At 42.7% G+C, this 27386-nt stretch overlaps 3 protein-coding genes across 3 annotated transcripts; all 3 read right to left on the reverse strand.

Annotated features, from left to right (window-relative positions):
- Positions 1 to 9675: 9675 nt before the first annotated feature.
- On the reverse strand, positions 9676 to 10710 carry KRTAP29-1 (keratin associated like protein 29-1). Its single transcript, XM_032871811.1, has one exon. It carries the CDS (start codon positions 10708 to 10710, stop codon positions 9676 to 9678), a length of 1035 nt encoding a protein of 344 aa, XP_032727702.1.
- A 5946-nt stretch (positions 10711 to 16656) lies between these two features.
- LOC116875977 (keratin-associated protein 16-1) lies at positions 16657 to 18327 on the reverse strand. Its single transcript, XM_032871812.1, has 2 exons — positions 18113 to 18327; positions 16657 to 18007 (listed from the first exon to the last, which is right to left on the reverse strand). The coding sequence occupies exons 1-2, from the start codon at positions 18325 to 18327 to the stop codon at positions 16657 to 16659; spliced, it is 1566 nt and encodes a 521-aa protein (XP_032727703.1).
- Positions 18328 to 23056: 4729 nt separating this feature from the next.
- On the reverse strand, positions 23057 to 23386 carry LOC116875947 (keratin-associated protein 17-1). The gene has a single exon (XM_032871789.1). It carries the CDS (start codon positions 23384 to 23386, stop codon positions 23057 to 23059), a length of 330 nt encoding a protein of 109 aa, XP_032727680.1.
- Between the last annotated feature and the right edge of the window lie 4000 nt (positions 23387 to 27386).

Genomic DNA, 27386 nt, shown 5'->3' on the forward strand with positions numbered 1-27386 from the left:
TAACAAATAATCCAATCAAGAAATGAGCAGAAGACATGAACAGACATTTCTGCAAAGAAGACATCCAAAAGGCCAACAGACACATGAAAAAGTGCTCAACATCACTCGGCATCCAGGAAATACAAATAAAAACCAGTGATATACCACCTCACACCAGTCATAATGGCTAAAATTAACCAGTCAGGAAATGAAAGGTGTTGGCCAGGACATGTAGAAAGGGGAACCCTCCTACATTGTTGGTGGGAATGCAAGCTGGTACAGCCACTCTGGAAAACAGTATGGAGGTTCCTCTTTTTTTTCTTTTCTTTTTTTTTCTTTCTTTCTTTATTTCCTTTCAGAGTTCCAGAATTCATTGAAAAGTTGAGAATAAAGCTACCCTACAACCCAGCAATGTGATCCAAAGGGGCATGTTCACCCAAATGTTTATAGAAGCAATCTCCACAATAGTCAAACTATGGAAAGAGCCTAGACATCCAACAACAGATGAATGGATAAAGAAGATGTGAGATAGAGATAGGTAGAGATAGAGATAGAGATAGAGATACAATGGAATACTATGTAGCCATCAAAAAACCTCAAAATCTTGCCATTTGTAATGACGTGCATGGAACTAGAGGATATTACGCTAAGCGAAATAAGTTAATCAGAGAAAGACAATTATCATATGATCTCACTGATATGAGGAATTTGAGAAACAAGACAGAAGATCATAAGGGAAGGGAGGGAACAATGAAACAAGATGAAGCCAGAGAGGGAGACAAACCATAAAAGACTCTTAATCTCAGGAAAAAAACTGAGGGTTGCTGGAGTGAAGGCAGGTGGGAGGGATGGAGTGGCTTGGGGAAGTATGTGCTATGGGGATGCTGTGAATTGTGTAAGACTGACAAATCACAGACCTATAGCCATGAAACAATAATACATTATATGTTAATTTTAAAAATTAAAAAAGAAGACATAAGACTTCATTTAAGATCTACTTGTAAAATTATAATTATGCATAAGAAAAGAAGTCCTCTCAATATTATGTATGCAAAAGAACCACATTTGAAAGGTACCATGCAGAAAGATTACTGCAAAGAGGGATTGGTGGCCCCATATGGATGTAAAAAGTATGGATAAAATTAGTTTCTCCAAATGAGTTCAAGTTTTTTAACCTTCGACAAATTACCTCTCAAAACTGATTTTGGAGAAAGTTAAGTTTCTTAACCTTCAACAAATTACCTCTCAAAATACTGAGACACCTTCCAAGTGAGAACCTGAAACTTTATTGGTAATATTTGAAAATTTGAAAAATCATGGGAAATCTAAGACATAAAGAGACTAGATGGGTATAAGCATCAGGGATAATTTTCATACGGTCTGAGTTGATGGAAATAAGAAATAGTATCTCTGGGTTTGAAGTGAGCATCCCAGCATTTGAAATATATGTACCAGGATTTGAATTCAAGAGCTGTTTTAGCTTGCTGATCCTTAAAATAACTTATAATGTCCTTGAAGACTTTAAACAATCTATATCTCTGCTATTGCACAATTAGCTATTATATAGCAGAGAATTTATTATTATTTGTTGCTGTTTGTAATATCATTTATAAGGCTTTCTGTATTTCAAATTACTGAGTCATCCTGTTTAGTGCCTCCTCCTCCTCTTTAAACCAGTAAATATTAACTTCATTTATACAAATCTATCCTGAGAAAGGTACGCCTGGTGCATCCATGACAGCTAGACATCCTTGCATTGAGTGACTTGCTTTTCCTTCCCCTTCTTTACTGGTAGTTTGTGAAGCTGACTCCTTTTCTGATGGTTTGAAATACTGTAAAACAGGCTACTTATGTTTATTCCTCTGGTGAGATATGTTATGAGGAAAATAATGGGATTTGATTTAAGAAAACACATCCTTGGGGAGCCAGGAGGACTCAGTTGGTTAAGTATCCAACTCTCGATTTTAGCTCATGTCATGATCTAAAGGTCATGAGATTGAGTCCTACATCAGTCTCCACACACAGCGAGAAATCTGCTTGAGGAGACTCTCTCTCCCTCTCCCTCCCCCTGACTCTAAAATAAATAAATAAATCTTTTTTAAAAAAAGGAAAGAAGAAAAGAGAATACATCCTAGTCTTTATTGCCCTTCCAAAGAAGTTAGGCTTTATGGCCACTAGTGATAGTTTGGGTTTAGCTAATGAGTATCACTAGAAATTTTTTATGCGTAAAATTCTCCATCCCCATCCTCCATTCCTGCCAACTGTTCTAATAATTGTTTATTTTCCATCTCTGAAATTTTCCACCTTTCACATTTCTTTGTTGTGTTTATAATTTGTTTTCTACCCATTATGGACATTTGAGTTGTCTTCTTTGCAAGTAAGGCATTTCCAAGTTATCACCTAAAACTTGACTCTTTTCACATATCCTTTTGTGATCTAGATTTATGTGTAGTGTGTCTTTCATAAGCTCTCATATTTTGAGGGCATTTTACATTTTACAAAATTCTTTCACATCTATCCCCACACTACTCAGGCAAGAGGCCACATTTTAAGACATTGGATATGGACCCCATCCAGGGCTGCCCTGGAGTGTTATTAAGTGGCCTTCTAAAGAGCAACATTCTGACTTTTTTGCAATAACTCTGGACTATTGTAAAATCACTATCATCAAATATTTCTTCAGCTCCATCTAGATTCAGGGCATTGCCAATAAGTTCCTGAGAAAGTAGGTTATCAGAGGAAACTCACTTCCTGGAGTCAATGGGACTATTACTGTAAGACAAACCCCTTTATTTGGGCAAACTGTGAGGTCAACAAAAATGCTTCTTTTATTTTTCTTCCATCTTTCAAACTGGGAAAACAACCAACCCTCATAAAGGGAAAGGGAACTCCAATATTAGAGCATAATAAACAGAAATCAGTAGTTTGTTCCAGGGGAGCAGAATTTGGGTGGGATAGGATACTGGGGGACAAGGGCTTTCCATTTTTTGTTCATATATTGTTTCCCTCCCACACATGAGATTTTTTTTTAAGATTTTATTTATTTATTTGACAGAGAGACACAGCAAGAGAGGGAACTCAAGCAGGGGGAGTGGGAGAGGAGAGAAGCAGGCCTCCCGCCGAGCAGGGAACCTGATGTGGGGCTCAATCTCAGGACCCTGGGATCATGACCTGAGCTCAAGGAAGACACTTAACGACTGAGCCACCCAGGTGCCCCAGCATGAAATATTTTTATCATAAAAGAAAAATGAAGATTTAGTGTTTCCTTCTGAACCAAATGGGGAAAACCTGCAACAATAAGAGAGCAAGAGATTTTAATTTCTTTTAATCTGAATAAAGAGACAACAACTACCAAAAGGAGTTTGATAAGAAGTAAATTCCTCAGTATGACACTGCTTTTTTTTTTTTTTTACATGATGCATTCATATGCACCACTCACCCAGCTAGTGAGCTCTCAACCAGCTAGTGAGCTCTCAACATGTTCGAATCTGGGAAGGAAAATCCAGGTTTATAAAAAGTGTCTATTTTCCTTAGTTGATGCCAAGACCCAGGAATGAAATAAGATCTGAATTCTGCCTCTGCAGTGTAGCACAAGGAATGTGAGGTTATGCTAGAAAGTCCCTTATTTGGTATCTGTCTTTTCAGGCAAGGCAGAATAATCAAATTGGAAAAAGTGACTAAACATTTATAAGGACAACTAGATTTTACAAGCACCTATATTCTCTAGATATGTTCATGTCTCTGTATGGTATGCACATTATAGCCCAGAGCACCAAAAGACTAGAAGTAAAACACACGTTGATATTTGAGAAATCTTACAGAACAAGCAATGCTAAATGTATTGAGACAAACAAATGTCTTTCTGTTTTCAGTTTTCTGTAGACCATGCAGCTGTAAGTTTGATCTTGCCTAAAAAACAAAACAAAACAAAAAAACCCTTTGTGAACTCCTAGAGAAAGATAGAACATAGGGCCACTTAAACCAAGTCATGTCAAAGAATTTAACTTGTTATTTTTGCTTGATTAGTTGATCAAAGAAATTCAGTAGAACATGAACCTGGATTTCAGCAGGGTAATTGAAAAGGACTCTCAATTTAGGAGGAAAGTGCAGAAGCATGGTCTGAATGGCAGATGCCAAAATATGCTCATTTCCAATGAGAACATCTTACTTCACACAATAATAATGAGCACTTGACCCCAAATTCAAGCTTAGATTCTGGATAAGAGATGTACTAGGAGGGCAGTTAAGCAGACAACTTGAGGAAGATCCACTGGGTAGTATTTTTTGTAGATACTCAAATCATGTGAAGGTTTCTAAGGAGGAGACACTATGGTTAACTCAGAGTTAAAGAGCCATATATCTGAAGTTGATATTAGACATGAACCTGAAGAACTCTCTCTTCCATGAAATGGCAGTAAGGACATCAGTATTACTGGGATAGAAATATGAACTTAGCAACAGGCATGCCAATGCAGGAGCAGGAGACATTAATAAAGAGACCAAGAAACCACTTGAGGAGTGACAGAAGTAGCCCCTAGGGAAGGACAGATGCACTCTTACCTCACTTACTCACTCAAATCCCTTAAAATTTCCTGGTGGGGGATGAGATATCTAACTCAGAGAATAGTATTTAATTACATCATCAGACAGACATGATCTAGAGAGAAAATGAACTATACTCAAAAGAGTAAGATGATTTCTACATATACTGGGCTAATTAGAAAATAACTGGATCTTGACTTGGGTTCTGATCATGCCCTTTTTAAAGGAATACTGAATAATTGAAAAGTGTCTTGAGGAAAGCAACTATCCTGGGAATGGAACTGGAATTCAAATCACATCATGAAGAATGGAGGTATCTGTGGGATGCCTGGGTGGCTCATTCAGTAAAGTATCTGCCTTTGGCTCAGGTCATGATCTCAGGGTCCTGGGATAGAACCCCACATTGGGCTCTCTGCTCAGTGGGAAGCCTGCTTCTCCCTCTCCCTTGGCTTGTTTCTCTCCCTGCTTGTGTTCTCTCTCTCTCTTTCTCTAGCAAATAAATAAATAAAATCTTAAACAAGCAAACAAAAAAAGAATGGAGATATCTGGATATAATTATCCCAGAGAAAAGATCTTTAGGAGAAGAGTGCCCCAGTGTATCTGAATATGGAAATATCTGTCTGCAGAAGACTTAGATTCTGTTGGCCTTATGGAATCAAGTAACAAGACCAATCATGGGGACTATGAATATTAATTTAGACAAAAATAAGATAAAACTCACTCTTGGAGCTGCCCAGCAATGCAGTGTTTCCTTGGGAAGTGACGCATCCCATTCTCTGAAGATGGTCAAACATAGACTAAAATAAAAGTTAAGAAGGATGTCACAGAATGATTGTGTAAATAAATGGATAATTTGGCCAATTGACTGGCAAGATTCTTTAAGCTGTTAAGATTTGATGAAGTCAATGATCACTTAGGCGTCACTATCCTAAATTTTGACCAAGGCACTAGTTGGAGTAGAAAACCTACTTCTCACATTGGCTTTGCCACTAACAATGTCATTTTTCTCTTTCCTTCTTCAAAAACTTCAGTTGCTTTGACGTTCACACCGTCAAATTCACTGCCATTATCCTTCCTTTTGGATAATTTATCCCATTCATTTCTCAAGTCTATAGATCTAGAAGAAGTGTACTTTGGAGCTATACTTAAGGAGTCCACCCAAGGAGATTCATTCATACTTGGGCCTGATTTCAGCAATGAGATTCTGGACTTTAAGCTTATGGTGTAATTAGATGATATCTGGGAGGACTTCAGTAGTGAGTGAGTATATTTAATATGTGGATCACTGGGATGATAAAAAGCAGAGTGTAGTAGACAATCTTTAAGATGACTACCAATTATCCCACCTTCTAGTATTCATTCCTTTGTGCAATACCTTTTATTTAGTGTGGGCTGGATTTACTGACTTGCCTCTAACGAAGAGAGTACAATGAATGTGGTGGGATCTCATTTCCAAGACTAGTTTGTAAAGGACCTGTGACATTCATATTAGGTATTCATTCTCTCCCTCTAGGACCATTGCTCTAAGAGAATCCAGCTGCTAGGCCGTGAGGACTATCAGCCAGTGTGTGGAGAAGCACATGTGGCAAGGAAATGATATATTTGGCCAACAGCTGGTGAGAACCTATAGTGTGCCAACAGCCACATGAGTGAGCTTGGAAGTGAATCCTTCCCTAGCCAAGTTATGAAATCAATGCAGCCCCAGCCAACACCTCCACAACTACCTCATAAGAGAAGCTGAGTTAGACGTACCTAGCTAAGCCACAGATTTCTAAACCACAGAAACAGTGAGATAATAAATGTTTGTTGTTCTCAGCCACAAACTTTTGGGGTCATTTTTTATGCAGCAATAACTACTATAATGAAACAGATCATGTATCAAAATGGAATAAAACACATATATTTTTAATTCTTAATAAAGAACTATAGTAATGATTGATATAAATCTTAATTCTTGATTTTAAAAATGTCATTCTTAAAAGCAGTAGTGAAGGAAAAAATAAGATTACATAATTTTACATTGTATATGTGAATTCTTGTATTTCCAAACCCTACTGTTATATATTAGCTACTTTATAAATATTAGTCACTGTTTATACTTTTATATAAACAGGAATTGGAAGGTTACATAAGGTTGTATCTGAGAAGGAAAGAAGGTAAATGTTGTGGAGCTGAAGACCTATACAAAAGGGATTTCAACTTTATCAATAATGTTTACTTAAATTATGCTTTTCAAAGATCTAAAGTAGATATAAGAAAATGTCCATTCTGAGAGGTGGGCATTTCTAATATTTTTCTCAAAACTTCCCTGTATTTTGCTCCCCCATTTGGGATGTAAGTGTAAATAAAGATTTACTTATAAGCATGTTCAGGCATGGCAGAACATTGTCTCTAATAGGAGGTTCAGAAGTGTTATGGACAAGTACTAGCAAGCCTGAAAGGAGCTAATAAATGCTTCATTATTTAAACTATTGCCAAGTATGGAAGAAGTGCACAGCTTCCCAGTACACTGTTTACACTTGCTATGTTTAAAATGTGGGCTTTGCATGTTGGCAGGTAGCCAGTATAAAACACTTACCAGTACAACAGAGAAATCCACAACTGGAAAGGTTTGAAAAAAAAAAAAAGGAAAAAATTAACATACATAGAGATGGGTCAAAAACTATTGCAAAATGAACTTTGAAATTCTAGCTATGTCAATAATTCTGGTATTAGAAAGCAAATTATTTGAAGAGATATAATTCCTTAAATTTATAATGTAAGAAAGTGTTGACAGTTCTGTCCAGAACTGAGGTGAGATTCATCACACCTTCCAGAGCCTCATTCTTCCTCTGGCATGACTGAAATCTCCATGGAAGATGTGGAGAGATCATTTAAATGGGGTATCCATCAAAATGTCATTTCTAGAAGACATTCTATCTATGGTCATTCTTTTGCAGTATCAAGGTTCCTCTCTTCTTCCTGTTTTTAATTTTCTTTTTGGACTTCAGTTGTAAATAATTGAGTTAATTATATTCCTTGTGGCATATTGCCATTTTCTGTCCTTGCAAGATCTCTGTCTTATTTTTTTCTTTATGTACTCATATACCAATTAATTTAATTCCTGTTCTCATTATGCCCCATTATCTTCCTATAGGCAGCTATTTTATTTTCTTTAAAGTATATCCTCCAGCAGACAGCCTTCAGACTTCATCTTCACTGTCAGCTCTCCTTGATATCTAGCCTGCTGGCCCACACTACAGATTTGGACATACCAGCCTCCAAAATCATATGAGAAAATTCCTCTTATTACATCTCTTTATATATATCCTTTTGGCTCTCTCTGGAGAACCAGACCAAGAGAGTACCTCATGGAAAGAATGACCTCTTGCTGCCTACCCACCATCCTAGTGTTGGACACAGATTTCCTTTAAAATCTGTATTATCACAGAAATGTGAGCATCCTCAACTATGCCCCCTTATAGACCCATGTAAGAATGTTCTGAGTTTCAGACTTAAATCATTTCACAGACCCAGAGCCTTTGGTTAAAGGGGAGGCCAGATCCCCTTGAGGAAGGACTCTACATAATTGCTACAAGTACACTCTGCAAACCTCCCTCTAATCTTTCCCAAAAGAAAACCAGTACAGGGTGCCTGGGTGGCTCAGTGGGTTAAAGCCTCTGCCTTCGGCTCACGTCACGATTCCAGGGTCCTGGGATCGAGTCCCGCATCAGGCTCTCTGCTCAGCAGGGATCCTGCTTCCCCACGCCCCTCTCTCTCTCTCTGCCTGCCTCTCTGCCTACTTGTGATCTCTGCAAATAAATAAATAAAATCTTTAAAGAAAAGAAAAGAAAGGAAAGGAAAAGAAAAGAAAACCAGTCCAGCCATTTCTTAAATGTTTAGTTTTGATAATTACATAATAGGACTATTTGGTCAGGTATTTCCTTAGACTAATTATTTTAAAACTGCCTCTTAAAATGTCAAAAACTTAAGCAAACAAACAACAGCCATAAATTTCAAATTTTACATTTTATTTAAATTGTCCATTAGGTGAACTGATCATTAAAACCAGGTCAAGGGGTGCCTGGGTGGTGCAGTCGTTTGTGTGTCCAACTCTTGGCTTCGGCTCTGATTGTTATCTCAGGGTTGTAGGATCCGGCTCTGTACTCAGCGTAGTCTGCTTAGGACTCCCTCTTCCTCTGCCCCTGCTCTTGCTTGCTCTCTCTCTCTTTCTCTCTCTGGAATAAATAAATAAATCTTTAAAAAAAAAAAACAGTGTTAAGTTAATCAACCCTTAGCTATTCTCAATGGCAAAAAAGCTTACTTTATTTTAGTCTATGGCTTCCCTAGACCATTTCAGTCTTTGGCTTCCCAAGTCTGTTCACTGTGGGGAAATGGAGTCTACTCAACTCAAAAGAGCTTTTGGTGATATAAAGATTGGAAGCCAGGGGATTGTTTGTCCTTTCTCCCTTCCAACTTGAGCATCTGTAATTGCAGACACTGACCACCCTTTCAGACTAAAGCAGATCCACTAATTTAGAGGGCCGAGGTCATCATGTCCAAATGTGACCTGAAGGAAATCTATGTAGGGGTATATTGAAGGGAATGAAAACATTCTGAAAGTTTTGTTCAATCACTCACATTTTTATTAGCAGTTGGCAACAAAGGAGTCCTTTTAAAGACTGGACAACACCAAAAGGAAAGAAAGAGAAAGAAAGAAAGAAAGAAAGAAAGAAAGAAAGAAAGAAAGAAAGAAAGAGAGAGAGAGAGAGAGAGAGAGAGAGAGAGAGAGAGGGAGGGAGGGAGGGAGGGAGGGAGGAAGGAAGAAAGAAAGAAAGAAAAAGGAAGACAGACTGGAGAGAAGTCCTTGCTGATGTGAAATGAATTGACAAAATGAGGAAATGCAAGTTGTAGTGTGGACCAGGCTTACAGAAATGTCCTCCTTGATGAAGAAAGATCTCTTAGTGGCTGGAAAAATTCCCTCATTGGCACCTGGTGAGAATGTGGGGCTGGACTCAAAATGAAGTTAGCACACAGATAGAATTTGCCCTCAGCCAGAAGAGAGCACCATGGGGTGGCAATGCACTTGCAGATAGTGGCAGACCACAGGGTAGATGGGAAGAGTCCTGCATCAGTGAAGTGTTGCCTTATGGAAGCTGGATTCGTGACTGGTGGTCAGGAAGTTGGCGAGCAGGTGTTGGTTTTGCAGAGACTTGGGGCAGTTGGCTGAAAGCAATTGCAGCCACTGCTGGATGATTTGCCTAAACCTGTCACACAGCAAGCTGGTTGGCAGGAAGGAGATTTGCAGCCACCTTGGTTGCAAGAAGTGGATCCATCACAAGTTGGTTGGCCAGAAAGCACAGTGCTACAGGAAACTCGTTTGCAAGGGTTGTTTACAGAACATGGGAGCTGGCAGTTAGCCACTGGCTGGCAGATGAAGGATATAGAAGACATTGGTTGGCAGTGAAGTGGCTGGCAAGGTGAGGACACACAGCATGTAGGATTGCAAGAACTTAACACACAAGTTGATGGCTGGCAGGGAACAGGCATGCAGGGAACCAACTGGCAAGTCTTGAAAATGTAGCAGATGGGTTGGTAATAAGTTGATTTGCAGAGCTGATCTTCACCATTAATGGGTTGACAAGAACCTGCCTGGCAGCAAGTTGGCTGGCATGGACTAGCTGCACAAATGGTTGGTGGGCAAGAATTTTCAATACAGGAAGTTACCTCAGAGCAGGATGGCTGGCCGGACACAGTGTCACAGCAGACCGATTGGCCACAAGCTGACTGACATGATCTGGACACAAAGATAGGTTCTTGGCAGGAGCTTTGCTGGTCGAGGCTGGCTTCACAGCAATTTGCCTGACAACTGGTAGATTCCGTGCAGGAGGGTTGGCATGAGCTAACCAGGCAAGGAGACTGACCAGTTCCAGATTCATAGCCGGCTGTACAGGAGCAAATGGGTTGGCAGACAAAACCAACGCAAGAAGTTGCTGGAAGGCAGGTAGGTTGGCAAGAAGCAGGTTCACAGACACTTGGGGTACTGCCGGATGGCTGACAATTTTCTTGGCATGTGACCAGTTGCCATGTTCTGCTCCGGCAAGAACTAGGCAAGCAAATACCATTTCGGAAGCCCCCACCATTTGAGCACACGAAAGTGGGCACGGCTGGAATGGCCATGGTGGTTCCGGGACAACAGCTGTCCCCCATGGCACTGGTGTTAACCTTGCTAGGAAGTTGCAAACTCAGTATACCTGATGTATACTGGCATACATCTAATACATGGGGGCTTTTATAGTCCTTCACTAGGGGTGTTGGTACAACTTAGAGCATCTTTCCTTGTTATTGTTTCTACTCATTTGCCTACAAACATCTGATTAGCAGGCTTCATGAGCCTGGATAGATATTGTCCCCACTTTAAAAACTTGTCGGTTGAGTTGAGAGTTCTGTTTGCTGAGTTTGGATTCCTTGATGGTTCCTGCTCTGGGATGAGCTGTCTCTTTTACAGGTTGTTCTCCAGCTGCCCTGAAGCAGGCCTTTCTCTGAACTAACCTCTCATCAGGAGGCCTCAGCCCAGCCAAAGCAGCCTGTTCTTCCTCCAGGAATGCAGTTCTGCACCATTTAGATGATCAGGAAATGAAGCCTTGACCCAGTTGAAAGAGGGTGATATACAGGATGGTGAATAGAAAACCAGGCAGTGCATCCCAAGGGCACGTCAATATCTCCACCTCTAAGAACCTTCTTCCCATTTGGTTTTCCTGAAACTCAGTTTTATTAGTACCACTAAAAATAATAGCAGCAGTAGTAGTAGGAAAGGTTACCATTCCATTTATAGCATACTTACTATATACCAAGTCTTTGACTTCATTTTTCATTGAATCTTGCAATAACCTTAAGTAGAAGGTATGATTCTCACTACTATGTTAGAGGTATAGCAAAACCAACTCAAAGAGTTTAAATCCTGTTCCCAAAATTTTGCAAGCAATAAAATGTTGAAATAAGGTCCAAACCTAGTTTAGGCTGACCCCAAAACCTCTGGTCTTAATCACCTGTTAGACCTCCTAACTTTGGAGTAGAAGAAAAAGACTATAACCCAGTGATTGAAGACTGACATTTGTATAGCAGTATGCTGACTCTTGGGCAGGTGGCCCAGGCTCTATGCTAGGGACCATTCATCCACTCCAGTGACTAGATTAAACCAGTATGAGTTCTTACCTCTACTTATCCATACACCCAAAGACAATCTTTTAATCTGGAAATTTTAATAACTACAAAATATTTTGCCAAGGATTAAATCATATTATGGAGTTCACAACATATAAATTCTATAAATATAAAACTACAACAACCAGTAGCTATATAAGGACATCACTGCAAAATAGTTTTAGTGTTAAATCACCCTCTTCCAAGAGGGACTTATGAGGCATTGGTTGTCCTAATTCTTCCCCTCTTTCTCTAGGCTCATCCCGGCTCTGTGTCACCAGCCATCTTCAGCATCCCACACTGGTCCATGTCTGATCCAGTTCACACCAGAGATTCACAACAGAATAGAAAGATCATGGCCTTGGGATCCCAATAGGGCTAGTGCCATTTTCTGGCTACTAACTCACTCTGTGGGATGTGTTAGTTCATTACCCAAGTATTCAAAGATAAACTGAGAGTTTATCAATTAACCACACTGGTGGTGCTCAGGTTATTTTTATTTTTATTAACTGCCTCACAATTACTAAAAATGTTGGAAATTCTGGAAGGTACTTTTCAAAGTACCAGCTAAAGAGTACCTTCTCCTTGGCACCCTCTTCCTTACCCTCATTTTAAAAGGAAGAAAATTTTTTCTGATCAGAATGATGCCTGGGAAATCTTCACCCTTGTCATTCAAATGCCTTTTATTTTCTACCATTGCTTTTTGCGTTACAGCACCATTTCTTTTGCCGTCCAACTCATCACTAGTCATTTTGGCACCTTGCAAACTGCAGGGATCACTGCACTCTGTTTTATTCCTATCTACATCCCAAAGCTCTCAACTTTCAGAAGAAATATTTTGGTCTCACCAAATAGGTTAGTCATAATGGGAACATGAATATATTTGAGAAACAATGTCAACCTCAACCTGGAAAAGGTATCAATTCCCATGCTCATACCTACCACTTTTATTGTTTTTTAAACAGCCCGTTTTTTAAATTAACATATCATGTATTATTTGCCCCAGGGGTACAGGCCTGTGAATCATCAGGCTTACACACTTCACAGCACTCCCCATAGCACATACCCACCCCAATGTCCATAACCTACCCACCTGCTCCCTATCTCCCTCCCCCCAGCAACCCTCAGTTTGTTTTGTGAGATTAAGAGTCTTTTGTGGTTTGTCTCCCTCCCAATCCCATCTTAAAACAACCCATTTTTACACCCATTTTTGTCTGATTTTGTCCTTGCCTTTCTTCCTTCTAAAGAAACTTCTCAAGTGGTTGGTAAATGGTATGCTGAGTGAAATAAGTCAAGCAGAAAGAGTCAATTATCATACGGTTTCACTTATTTGTGGAGCATAAGAAATAACATGGAGGACATGGGGAGCTGGAGAAGAGAAGGGAGTTGGGGGAAATTGGAGGGGGAGATGAACTATGAGAGACTGTGGACTCTGGGAAACAATCTGAGGGTTTTGGAGGGGAGGGGGGGTGGGAGGTTGGGTGAGCCTGGTGGTGGGTATTATGGAGGGCACGTATTGCATGGAGCACTGGGTGTGGTATATAAACAATGAATTCTGGAACACTGAAAAGAAATTTAAAAAATAATAAATAAATTTTTTTTAAAAATCACCTAGAAACAAAAAAAAGTGGTACAAACTTTTAGCTATAAGATGAGTATAGTATGGGGATCTTTTTTTTTTAATTTAATTTAATTTATTTATTTTTTTTAAACATATAATATATTTTTATCCCCAGGGGTACAGGTCTGTGAATCGCCAGGTTTACACATTTCACAGCACTCACCATAGCACATACCCTCCCCAATGTCCATAACACCACACCCCCTCTCCCAACCTCCCTCCCCCCATCAACCCTCAGTTTGTTTTGTGAGATTAAGAGTCACTTATGGTTTGTCTCCCTCCCAATCCCAACTTGTTTCATATGGGGATCTTATATATAACATAGTCACTCTAGCTAATAACACTGTAGTGCATAACTGAAATCTGCTAAGAGAACTTAAATGTTCTCACATGCTTCCCTCCCAAAAATATGATTTGATGGATGTGTTAATTAGACAGGAGGAATCTTTTCATGATATATTATGTATATGAAATCATCATCATGTACACTTCAAGTACCTTACAGTTTTGTCAATGAAGCCTCAATAAAGATGAAAAAAAGAAGGACATCTTTCATTTTACTGTGGCTCAAGGCACTAAAGACATCTGGTATACCACCAAGGACTGTTGTGATCACATCAAGAATCATGATGCATAAAAAACACAAACTTTGGACAGAACCCTATGTTCTGCATGTTATATATATTTAACTGGTATGTTACTTTTGTATGTTTCTCACTCCCTTTGGCTATCCTGAATTCTGTGTTTAGCATTCCCTTGTGAATATATGTTAGGTATACATTTGTATGTGTGTGTACGTATGTGTACATGTGTGTATACTCATACATATGTATATGCATATATGTATGAGTGTTGTTTTGAGGTTTAAACATATATGTGGTCTTGAAGCTTGTTTGTATCACCTCTATTCTGGTCAGGTTCACCCTTGTTTTGCATATGGCTATTGTCCAGTTGTAGGGGTTTTTTTGGCGGTGGGGGTGTTGGTTTTTTTAAGATTTTATTTATTTGTCAGAGGTAGAGAGCACAAGCCGGGGAGCAGCAGGCAGTGGAAGAAGCTGGCTCCCTGCTGAGCAAGGAGCCCAATGCAGGACTTGATCCCAGGACGCTGAAATCATGACCTGAGCCAAAGGCAGAGGCTTAACTGACTGCACCACCCAGGCATCCCTGTCCAGTTGTTTTCACTGCAGTATTGTATTTATTGTGTGACTATACCACAATTTTCTTGTCTCTGTTTTTGGGCCCTTGGATTGTTGCTCGTATTCATCTTATAAAACAGAGGGAAAGAAATCTTACTTCACGGAATTGCTATGATTCACATGAATCACTAGGACTGTGCTTGGGACAGAGATTTTTTTTTAGAGATTTTATTTATTTATTTGACACACAGAGAGAGAAATTACAAGTAGGCAGAGAGGCAGGCAGAGAGTGAGAGGGAAGCAGGTTCCCTGCTGAGCAGAGAGCCCGATGCGGGACTTGATCCCAGGACCCTGAGATCATGACCTGAGCTGAAGGCAGAGACTTAACCCACTGAGCCACCCAGGAGCCAGAACAGAGATTTAAAACCCTGGCCAACTCCCCTGGACTCTCTTAGGAGATAGAGACAAATCTCAATGGCCTGATGAGACAGTAACCCTGACACCAATGTACTGGTTAAGCTCCACCTTTGAGTTTCTCCCTCTGCCACTGTATAACCCAGTGGTTCTCAAACAGGGGCAAGTTTGTCCCCTATCCCCAGGGATATTTGCTAATGTCTGGAGACATTGTTGATCATCACACTCAGGGGATGAGTCCCCACAACAAAGTGATGGTCCCCACGACAAAGAACTATTCAGCCCAAAATGTCAATAACACTGAAGCTGAGAAGCCCTGGTCCACCCTCACCGCACCTTGAGGCCTAGGGATAGCCCTTTATGCCATGCACTAAGTGACTACTTTGAAGAGACTCAGTCCTTAAGATTGGAAGGAAGTATGAATGGAGTTTACACAAGGAGGTGCCTTGCAGAGACTAAGAGAACATAAAGTCCAAGGCGTTTTGCCCAGGCTGGGTATGTAGAAAGTCTGAGTGCAAGTTGGTTGGCAGAAGGCAGATGCAGAAGACCCTAGGTGGCAGCAGAGAGATTGGCAGGAGGTAGATGGGTAGGAAATGGGCTCACAGCACAAGAAATCCAGGTTATCCGCCTTATTGTAAGGGTGCCCTCCCACTTGTTTTTATCCCAGTGTGAACCCCAAAGCCATTGGCTTGCTCCTTATTCTCCTTACATCCAAGTCCATGTTCCTTCACTCAGTTCTCTAGACCAAGGACAGAGGGACATACCAAAACCAGGTGCTCTTCATGTCACTGCCCAGCATATGGCCCCGAAATGCCTTCATGTCAGCCCTGCACCAAACTAAAATGTCTCTGTCTAACTTACAAGGCCTGACAAGGCAGGTCACTGTCTACTTAGCTGACCTCAGAGCTCACCTGCCTCTAAGCACACCTCTGCCCAAGCCTCCATAATGAATGGTGTGCTCACAGCCCCATTCATTTCTATGTTTTCCCTGCCTGGAAAACAGCCACCTTTCGGGTTTTTAACTGGTTAATTCTTATTTGTGCTGAAAGACTCAGCTTCGGTATCACAGTCCCCAAGAACTCTTCCCTATATCTCCCCCTGCCTGCTGGGTTCAAACTGCCCTACGTTTGCCTCTCTCCAAGTACTTAGCACAAGGCAATGAAGTAATCGTCTGTCTGCCTGTCTCCCCCACCCCCATCCTGATAGTGAGCTCCCTGAGAACAAGGACTGAGACATACATCCTTTCGTTCCTACAGCCTAACACAGTCCCTGGCTAATGGCTGTCTAATAAAGCTTGTTGGATAGATCAATAAATGAAGTTGCTCTCAAAGGCAAACCAAGTTAGCTGATGAGAATATGACATTAACAGGGCAATGAGAAAAGCGCGTCACTTCAACTTAGCCACTTTATTGGACAGTTAAATATCTTTTTCTCACGGAAAAAGTCCCCAAGGAACGTGAGCACACCCAGCAAGGAAGCACATGCATGAGGACAAAAGACTTAGTGCTGGGAAAGAGACTCAAGATGATGTGGTGAAGCAGCTCTTCTCAGGTTGATGGCAGCAGCAGGCAGGAACCCAGAATGACCCCCTCACCGGGTGCCCAGGTCACCTTCATTTGGACCATTAAGAGACTGCCATTTCTGATGAGTTCTTCGAAGTGTAAGAAGATGGCGAGTGATGGTGCAGAAAGTTTTTAAGTCATTGTGAGCTTTGGGGAGGGTAGTTAAGGTTTCTTTCTAGCTGGAGGTTTGCTTTGCAGGAATCGGTGGGGTAAAGCCAGATCAGTGGTCAGCAGGCTTGGTGGCAGTTGGCGAGCTGGCTACAGCCTCACGGGTGGTTGGGCTGGTGGGTTTGGCCTCACTGGGTTGGCAGGGACTGGCATGTGAGACCTCAGCCTTGCAGGACGTTGAGTCAGTGCAATCTGGTTGGCTAGAAGTAGATTTTTTGCAATCCCGTTTACAGAAGTCAGCACAAGGCAGACGGGAGGAGATTGGACGGTAAGAGAGAGAAGTGACACAGGCCGGACGGCGCAGGATGGAGTAGCATGGGCGGTAGCAGGCAGGGCGATAGGAGATGGATGTCACATACGGCTGCCTGTAAGTGATGGGTCCAGAGCAGATTGGGCGACAGAATGGGCGGTAAGAAACCGAAGGGGTGCAAGGCGGTTTGCAGGAGCTGGGTATGTAGAAAGTCCGAGAGCAAGTTGGTTGGCAGATGGCAGATGCAGAAGACCCCGGGCGGCAGCAGAGAGGTTGGCAGGAGGTAGATGGGCAGGAAATAGGCTCACGGCAGATGGACCGGCAACGCTTAACTATGTAGCAGTTAGGTTGACATGGACTGGGCACACAGATACTTGCTGAACAAGGACTGGGCTCAGAGCAGATGGATTGGCAGATGCTGGAGATGCAACAAGAGGGTTCTTGGCAAGTGCTGGAGACACAAGGTGGCTCACAAGGGCTTGGAACACAGCAGATAGGGCGAAGACAGACAGGCTCACAGACCAGAGCCACACAAGGAGCCGGCTGGCAGTTGCTGGGCTCTGAGCAAGATGGCTCACAAGGACTGGGGTCACAGCAGACAGCCTGGCAGCTATTAGCCACAGAGCAGACAGACGGACAGCAGCTAGGTGTGGGGCAGACTGGCTGACAGCAGGTGGGCTCACAGACCACTGGTTGGCAGGAACTAGGCACAGTGCAGACAGCTGAACAGCAGCTGGGCTCACAGATGACTGGCTGGCAGCAGCTGGGTTTGCATATGATGGACTGGCAGGGAGCGGGTACACAGAGAACTGGCTGGCAGGAAGGGGCGTCAGAGCACACAGGTTGGCAGCAACTGCTCACTGAGCAAGAAGGCTCACAAATGGTGGCTTCACAGCACACGGGCTGGGCACAGCTGCTCACGGCACAGGCAGGCTCACAGATGGTGGCTTCACAACACACAGGCTGGGCACAGCTGCTCACAGCACAGGTGGGCTCACAGATGGTGGCTTCACAACACACAGGTTGGGCACAGCTGCTCACGGCACAGGCGGGCTCACAGATGGTAGCTTCACAGCACACAGGCTGGGCACAGCTGCTCCCGGCACAGGAGGGCTCACAGATGGTGGCTTCACAACACACAGGTTGGGCACAGCTGCTCAAAGCACAGGAGGGCTCACAGATGGTGGCTTCACAACACACAGGTTGGGCACAGCTGCTCACAGCACAGGCAGGCTCACAAATGGTGGCTTCACAGCACACAGGTTGGGCATAGCTGCTCACAGAACAAGAGGGCTGACAACACTGTGGGCCACAGCTAGATGATCCACAGCTACCTTCACAAGTCACCAGTTGCCATGTCTGGCTCCGGCAGGAACTGGGCAAGCAGACAGGCCCTCCACAGCTCACCTCAGTGGAGCAGAGAGAGATGCCTGGCACGGACGGGCATTTCCTAGAACAGCAGTTTCCAGACATGGTGGAGGTGCCTCTGCTCCCTTGTGAGTGCTGAGAGGGGTACTGCCTGACTGGGACAGCTCTCTGAGGCCCTCACTTTTATACCCCCCCTCACTGACATGTGCTGTTTGGAACCTCTGCATCTTTTCCTCATTGCTGTTTGAGCAGTTTTCAGAGGAACATCTTATTATATCAAGGTTTGTTGATCTGGAAGTTGTTTATCTACCCATCAAGAAGCGTTTGTTTATTGACTTGCTAAATTTGGAATCCTTGGAGCAACAGGTCATCTTCGAATAAGCATCATTGCCTTCAAACTGGATTATCTGTGTTTCTGAGCATCATGAGCAGAAAGGAACTTATAATTTATCCATCTTCTAGTCCTCTGCACCAGGTTCTCTAGGGGACACAGATGTGCCTACATGAATAGGACCCCCTCACCATTCCCACAGGTCTCACTCTCTGGTGGGCAGACACGCATCCAGGTAAACTCATTGCAATGCTATGGTAAAGTCAACAATAGATATAGGGATTAATAGAGGGGAGCAGTGGTGAGCTCTGTGGGAGAGGGGCTGTCTGGGCTGGATTTTAAATGACTGCACTTTACAGCAATAGTCTTTTTTTTAAGATTTTATTTATTTATTTGACAGAGAGATCACAAGTAGGCAGAGAGGCAGACAGAGAGAGACGGAGAAGCAGGCTCCCCGCTGAGCAGAGAACCCAATGCGGGGCTTGATCCCAGGACTCTGAGATCGACCTGAGCCGAAGGCAGAGGCTTAACCCACTGAGCCACCCAGGAGCCCCTACAGCAACAGTCTTATTTAAAACCATCAGCAATCCTCTGAAATAGGAATTCATCTCTCCCCCCCCCATTATAGGTAAAGAAGAGGAAAGAAAAGGTAGGAATCAGAAAGTTTGAGTCACTTGCTAACAATCCCACCCCACTTGCCCCCTAATCTAGGCTGCCCTCCTTCCTCCTCACCATTCTGTCTAGTCTGACCTTTCTTATCAAGGACTTTATCAAAAAAAGACTTTATAAAAGCCACATGTCATAGGCTCAGCTCACTGTGTTGTTCTCCATCCTATTCTATGAACAACCCTGCCCCAGAAAGCACTTGACCCAGACTCTCAGCTTCTCCTCCTTATTTTCCTTCCATCCACCCACACCTCAAGCATTCAGTGGCCCTCAAGAATCCCTCTTGATTTTGGTGATTTTAATAGCTTTTAAAACAAAGACACCTCCAAGACCCAAAGGATAAAGAAGAAAGACAAGAGATTTTTTGCAAAAACTTTGTGATCAAAAGCAAAGAACACAAATGCTTTCTCAAAGCATGTCAATGCTGCAGACATGAGATGAAAAATGTAACCTAGGTTTCTGAACACCAAGGCCTGACATCCTTGCTCAGTAAAGGGCTGTCTCCACTATGTGCTTTAAACATCAATGCAATTGTAGTTCTCCTTTAGAAAAGCTGAACCATTGTGCCATCTATTCATCATCTCCGCCTTCATTCATTAATTTATGCAATCACTCACTCAATTTCTCTTTCAATCATTCATTCAATTCAACCATCATTTGGTTCTGTGCAAGGGTTACAAAAAGAATGAGCCACAATTCCTGTCTCAAGGAGTCCAAGTTTAGGAGAGAAATAGACCCATCCATAGGCAATTATGGTACAGTATATGTACAAGTGCTATGACAGATGGATGCCTGGGGTCCTATGGACGCATCCAGGGGAAACACCAACATGGTTTTTAGGAAATTAAGAAAGTCTTCTCAAAAGCATGATACAACTGGGGAACAGTAAATGGTTCCATAGCCAGGATGAAAGATATAAGGGACAGGAAGGAATACCAATGGGACTTGAAGGATACTGGGTACTCAAGCATGAAAGGCCTTGTGGACCATGGTAAGTAGTTAGATTTTACACTGACACCTGGGTGTTTTAAACAGGGGAGTGACTTGGCCATGTTTGCGTTGGAAAGACCTCTCTGGCTGTGGTGCAGAGATGGGAGAAGGAGGGCAAGTCTGGAACCAGGGAGACCATTAGATGTCTGGGGCAATTACTCAAAATCTTCATAGTGACAACCTGAACTGGGCAGTGCCTTGGGCCTGGAGCAATATGAGAGGTTGTAAAGAGCCAGAATCAATAGAGCTAGTGGTTGAAAGTGGAAGATTAGGAACAAGAAGTGAAATCCTTGAGGTGTAGCTCTCAAGACAGTTGGAAAAGAAGACTTTGGGACAACTTTGCAGAGGGCAAAGCAGAGAAGAAGTCCCCAAGATCCTGATCTCCACCTTTCCGGTTCTTCTCCATGCACTTTTTCTTCTGCAGCTAAGCCAGCAATGAAATTCACATGGAGAGGGCCTTCCTCCCACTAGTCCCTTATAAACTCTCTCAGCTGAGAAATTCAACATGGCATCATCTGTTATGCTGGAATGTCATCTCAAAGAATCTTTCCCTGCTACATGGAATAAATATATGTCCACTCAAAAATTTATACATGAATGTTCATAGTAGCTTTCTTCATAATAGCCAAAAACTGGAGACAACCCAAATTTCCATCAGTAGATGAATATTTTTTCATGAACTTTATTCATACAATGTAATATTATTTAACAAAAAGGATGAACTGTTGATATCTGACACAAGGATGAATATAAATGATGTTATCCTAAGTGGAAAAGAGATCACACTGAATGATTTCATCTACATGAGATTCTAGAAATGGTGAAATATAGTGATATAAAGATCGATGGTTGACTGAGGCTGGGATCAGAGATGGGGAGGATTGCCTGCAAATGGGGCACTGGAGAATATGAGGGATGATGGCAAGTTCTATATCTTGAGTGCTGTGGTGGTTTACTTAAGTATATACAATTGTCAAATCTCATCAAACTGTCCCTTGCAATTGTGTATACTTTATTATATACAAAGTATACCTTAATACAGTTGGCTTATAAAAAACAAATATTTCAAAGGCAAAAACATAAAAATAGTATAATCCCAGTTTTATTTGTAAATATGCTTAGAAAGGAGTCTGGAAACACCTATGTCAGTAATAGATGCTGAAGCTGACGTTGAGAATCCAGGTGGCTGTTATTCCTTCTTCATATTTTTCTGTATTTTTTCCATGTTTTTAGAGATCATTGCCATGTTTATAATCAAAAAATACACTTTTGGGGCTCCTGGACAGCGCAGTGAGTTAAGCCTCTGCCTTCGGCTCAGGTCATGGTCTCAGGGTCCTGGAATCAAGCCCCGCATCGGGCTCTCTGCTCGGCAGGGAGCCTGCTTCCCCGTCTCTCTCTGCCTACTTGTGATTTCTGTCAAATAAATAAATAAACTCTTTAAAAAAATCATGTTCAGCCAGAAGTTGAATCAACTACCCTAAATTTCCACCTTCCAGCCAGACTCACGCACACGTGGTTTAGGCCCCACCTGGCAGATGAACACTCACCTCTCTCATCCCTGAGACCCAAAGAGAAGAAATACAGCTGGTTTTAGGACAAGAAAACCTAACCCAGAAGAAGGAGACTTTGCCAAAGCATTTGGCTAGAAGAAAAAACTGGAATTCCCATAACATCCATAAGCACTGTGTTCACGAAATTCTGCCAGAGGAACCTTTTCCATTCCAGATCAAGCTTGTTTTACCAAAGCCTCTTCCCAACTTTGCCAGAAAGTTCTGACCAAACCTGGAGCCCTCCTGCAGAACCATTCTAGGAGAGCTATACTGCTGAAGAAAGCTATGCCCCTTACTCAAGATTAAATCTTGGCCAGCCTCAGCATTTTCCCATTTACTGCATTTTAAAAATACAGGTTCCCAAGGCAGCCACGCTGGAGCTAATGGATAAGATCTCTAGGGGCTCCTGGGTGGCTCAGTGGGTTAAGCCTCTGCCTTCGGCTCAGGTCATGATCCCAGGGTTCTGGGATCGAGCCCCACATCCGGCTTTCTGCTCAGCAGGGAGCCTGCTTACCCCGCCCCCTGCCTGCCTCCCTGCCTACATGTGATCTCTGTCAAATAAGTAAGTAAAATCTTTTTTTAAAAAAATCTCTAATGGTGAAGCCTAAGAATCTGTATTTTTTAAAACCTCCCCAAGTGAATCTCATGCAGACCATGGAAGCTTTAGTCTACATCTGGGGTTCTTATTTAAAACAGAATTGTCAAGCTACAGCCCTGGGGCTGGGCTTCAGAATCTCCATTTTAACTGGCCTCCAGGTGATTCCAATGCAAGGAGACTCTGGTCCACAAACCACATTTCAAAAACCCAATTGTGGATGCCAGAGTAAATTTTCCTGGCCCAGTGCCCAGGAGGGAGCCAAGGAAGAGGCGGGAGAACTAATTTGGTTATGCCAGCAAGCTCGAATTTATTAAGAAGTTAACAAAGAGAAACTTTTGCACTCAAAAGCAGCAGAAAGCTGAGGAGAAGGGTCAGTCCCAAAGCCACCTTGAGTAAGAGGATGCCTTCCAGTGACAAGACATTTAAGTCCATGAAAATAAAGCCATGGGGAGTCACCCTGCGAGCTTCGGGGATCACTTTGGATGGGACCCAGTTTCCATTTTCTCACCAGCATATGGCTCTTACTCTCAGGACCTTGAAACACCAGGGCAGGCATTGGAGAACAAGCCCTCGTCTACAAATAACACGGAGGCAGGACGCTGTCTTGGGAGCCAGGAATGTCCTGGAGACAAGGAGTCTCTCCACCTGCAGCAGGTGGAGGCTTTGCTAGGGCCAGCTCCGAGGAGGGGGCAGAGGGCTTCACTTCGTCTCGCAAACAGGCGTAGGCTGGCAGCAGACAGGACCGCAGCACCCTGACGAGCCGCAGCAGCTGGACCCACAGCAGCCGCTCCCACAGCCCCCGCAGCCGGAGCCGCAGCCGGAGCCACAGCAGCCACTCCCGCAGCAGCCACTCCCGCAGCCTCCGCAGCCAGAGCCTCCGCAGCTAGAGCCCCCGCAGCCGCAGCAGGGACCACAGCAGCCGCAGCAGGAACCACAGCAGCCGCAGCAGGCAGGCTGGCAGCAGCACACTTCACAGCAGTCTTGGTCTTGAGGGCAGCAGGTGAAGCAGTCCCCTGGGCAGCACCCCATGGTCCCGACGGGTCAGGTGGTAGGTCAGGAGCGCGGCCGGAGTTCCCCACGTCTGACGGTGGCCGGTGGCCAGCAGCTTTTATAGCCCCTCACCCGAGGGTGTTGGCACGGGGGACAGGATGTTTCCTTTGTTATTATTTATGCCAGTTTCCATAAGAACGTTTCATTAGCTGCCTGTTTATTTTCCAGCTCTGAGTACCTCAACTCATAAAAAAGCCCCACTCGTCCCAACTGCTATTTGTCCAGAGGGTAAAAATACATCTTCGGAAAGACCTGTCATCATGGCCAAACACTAGCCAGCCATCATTAGCCCAGGTTGGAGAGAGCCATGGACTCTGGCTCTGGAATGGGTGCTCCCCTTCCTCATCTCCTCTGGTGGCAAGTGGGCAGCCCAGCCCTTTTATCATGAATGATCATTCTGGAAAATCAGAATAGTAAAAGCTGGATGTCCTGTGCCTCCTGCGGCAGGCAGAGACTGCAATACAATGTCTGGTCCCGTGGCTCTTCCCAGGCGGCAATGGCATCCTCGTGCCAGCCCATGTGAGCGAGGCAAACATTTGTGACTGTGTGTGGTATGTGGAGTGTGCCACACAATTGTTTGGGCTTGGTCAGTGAGCATCAGTCATGATTAATAACTGCCTTGTGAAAAGGAAAGAGACTCATCATAAAACTGCAAGAGGTGGGAGCCACGTTCTCCCTGGACCTCCTGGTGAACTGAACACTCACACTCCTCTCTAAGTGGGTGGGAAGAGCAGTGATCGGAACCCTTTCCTTGATGGAAAGAGATGGAGGGGAGATGGGGGGGAACGAGGGGAAGGAAGGGGAAAGGGAAAAGGAAGAAAGATCATTGAATATTCAAAGCAACACATGAAAATGGGAATGTTGTGTCCTTTTTTTAAGAGCTCCAACTTTACAGACCATCTGGCACAATGACGGACTAGGAGACAACCAGAGTACCATCCCAGAGGAAAAAATACCTTTGGAAAGAGGCGAGAATCCACAGAGGATTCAGGTCCATGTGTAAATTCTGAGATGGGTCAAAATTCCTATCTCTCCGTCGGGTTTGGTACCTTGTCATACTCTCGGAATGGTAATGGCAACACTGGAGACGAGGGCTCGGCCTTTGGAAGGCAGCACCCGGAGAAGGGGGTGGAGTGGGAGGTGGGGATGTGGAGGTGGCCGTGGGAGTGGAGATCCGGATGAGAAGACACCGCCCTTCTGTTTTAATTTGATGGGCCTGGAGGTACAGACAGCCTCTAAAGACAGGCTGGATGGACTGAGAAGGGTGGGGGCAGATGATGGATTGCTTGGATCTGATAGGATGCTCAGTACTTCATGGGACACGAAAAATTTTCACATTGAAGAAAATTTCACAATGAGGGAAATTTTTCACATTGAAGAAATATAGAACTGGGAGGAAGAGATCATGTGGTCCAGGGTCTCTACATCTGATTTTTACATCAGAATTGCTTGAGACAGGGGCTTTTGAAACATCCAGAACCTCCCAATCTGTACCCCAGTCCTGTTAAATCAGAATATGTGTTCGTGGGAGCCTGAGAAACTATGCATTTTAAGTTTCCCAAATGACTCAAATTCTCAAATAGGTTAGGAAACACTGATATAATTTAAAGCTACCATGACCATCACCCCCAAGCCTTTTTTTTTTCTGCAGAAGTTGATATCAAGGCCCAGAGAGGACTAATGGTAGAGTAGATTCATAGCCCAGATGTTCTGTTGCCTGGTCCTCTGTTGCTTCTGTCACTCCACATCCCCAGATGGACACCTCTGGGTAAGTACAATACAGTGGTGTCCATGACAGACACATCCTTTTCATTCTTTTTTTTTTTTTTTTAAAGATTCAGCTATTTCGTTTAGAGAAAAAGAAAGTGCAGAGGGAGAAGGAGAGAATCTCAAGTAGACTCCCTCCCCACTGAGCATGGAGCCCAACACAAGGCTCAATTTCAGGACCCTGAGTTCATGACCTGAGCTAAAATCAAGAGTCGGATGCTTAATTGACTGAGCCCCCCCCAGATGCCCCTCTTTCTTTGTAATGAGAGGTGATGAGAAAGGCACCTAAAGGTGTGCAGTGTAAAGTCTTTCCTATTTCTGTGTCCACCAGTCAGTTCTCTCACCCACCCTCCCCGCTGCTCCCAGTCTCACTTCACCCCTCTGCACCTAAATTTCCGCATCTATAAAGTGGTAATTATTATAATAATAATGCCAATCTCATAGACTGTTCTCAAGATTAAGTGAGTTATATAAAGCACTTAGAACACTTTATTGGCCACATTATTTGAAAAACATTTGATATTATTTATATACAAGAAAAACATAGAGATATAGATATATTTTTGTTCATTACATATGATAGCAGGTGTAATAGTAGCATAATAAACACACTGGTTTTAACTTTTTTTTCCCTCTGAACAAGGTATCTCAGAGCTCATTCCATATCGGTACATTAAAAAGTTCTTCAAAACCCTCAGATTGTTTGAAGGGGCGGGGGGTGGGAGGTTGGGGGAACCAGGTGGTGGGTATTGGAGAGGGCACGGATTGCATGGAGCACTGGGTGTGGTGCAAAAACAATGAATACTGTTACGCTGAAAATAAATTAAAAAAAAAAAGGAAAAAAAAGTTCTTCATACTGGTGTATTGTATTGATAATTTAATTAACCAGTCCTCTGTTGAAAGACATCTGTTTCTAATATTTCCAATGTCTTGGTGTTATGAAATTTAATTTTAAATATTTTGCTATTATGGTACTGTGCACTTACACATAGCTTGCTACATCCCTCCCATAAACTATTGGAAAAGAAACTGCAGGATCATTGAGTTTTTTCCTTTGTAATTTGAATGGATTTTGCCAAGCCACCCTTTACGTAGGTTGTAAGAATTATACTTCTATCAACAATATGTGAGAGGACCTCTCTCCTCAAACTTCAGTGACAAAATGTATAATCAAAGTTTGTGATCTTGCCAACCTGATAGAAGAAAGATAGGATCTGACAATCATTTTAAATAGCATTTCTATTATCGTGAATGAGATTAAGCAATGTTTCATATGCTTAAATTCTATTTATGTTCCCTCTTCTCTAAATTGCTTTTTATAACCATTGTCCATTTTTCTGTTTGGTTGTTGGTCTTTTCACTTTGAGAAGAGTGCTCTGTGAAATAGAAAATAAATGCTTGGTCCGTATGATGATTTATAAATATATTTTGTAAAGCATCATTAGCCTTTGATGATTTAATTAAGTAATAATAATAATAAAATAATGTTTACATTATGAATTTCATACTTGCTTATTGTGGAATTTCTGGAAAATGCAAAAAATTAAAAGCAAGAAAATAAAAATCATCTATAACCCCACAATAAAGATATCCTGCTAATATTCCCCTTTCCCTTTTTAGTGCTTTTTCTGAAGATTTGCATATAAATATTGATATGACTGCAGGCAGCTCTACATAAACAAATATACATATAAATATATGTATAGATAAAGATATAGATATCGATATCAGGTACAAATTTCTAAGTCTATGTTCCAAGGCATGTTAAAAATACTTAACTATTTTTTTCTAAGACTGTTTACGCCTATTTCCAAACTTCCTTCCAGCTTATGGGGGAAGAAAAGTCAGCTCTGTATAAATTCAGAAATCATTCAAAATTCCTCCCTCCCCATCCTTCATCTGGAAATGGCATCTGAGTTTTCTGGGGCTTGGACAATATCGCAGCATTAAAGAAAGTGGCAGTTGGTTCCTAGTGGGCATCCACTGAAAAGCACATGGTTCTCTCTTATTCTCTGCCACCAACCTCCTTCTGCTGGCACTAGCTGAGATATTTTTCTCCCCATTCTCCATAAATTCTACATCCTTCCATCCTCCCTCCAGGAGGCCCAAGGGCCCCTCTGTCTGACCACCCATTGTCCTCTGGCATAGAAGTCTATTTTGAATTGCATATACTAAGCATTGTCTTGGCTCATTCTCTCTACTTTTCCACAGT

This window comes from Lontra canadensis, unplaced genomic scaffold, assembly GCF_010015895.1.
Source record: "Lontra canadensis isolate GAN:19392208 unplaced genomic scaffold, GSC_riverotter_1.0 scaffold43, whole genome shotgun sequence".
NCBI classification, from domain to species: domain Eukaryota; kingdom Metazoa; phylum Chordata; class Mammalia; order Carnivora; family Mustelidae; genus Lontra; species Lontra canadensis.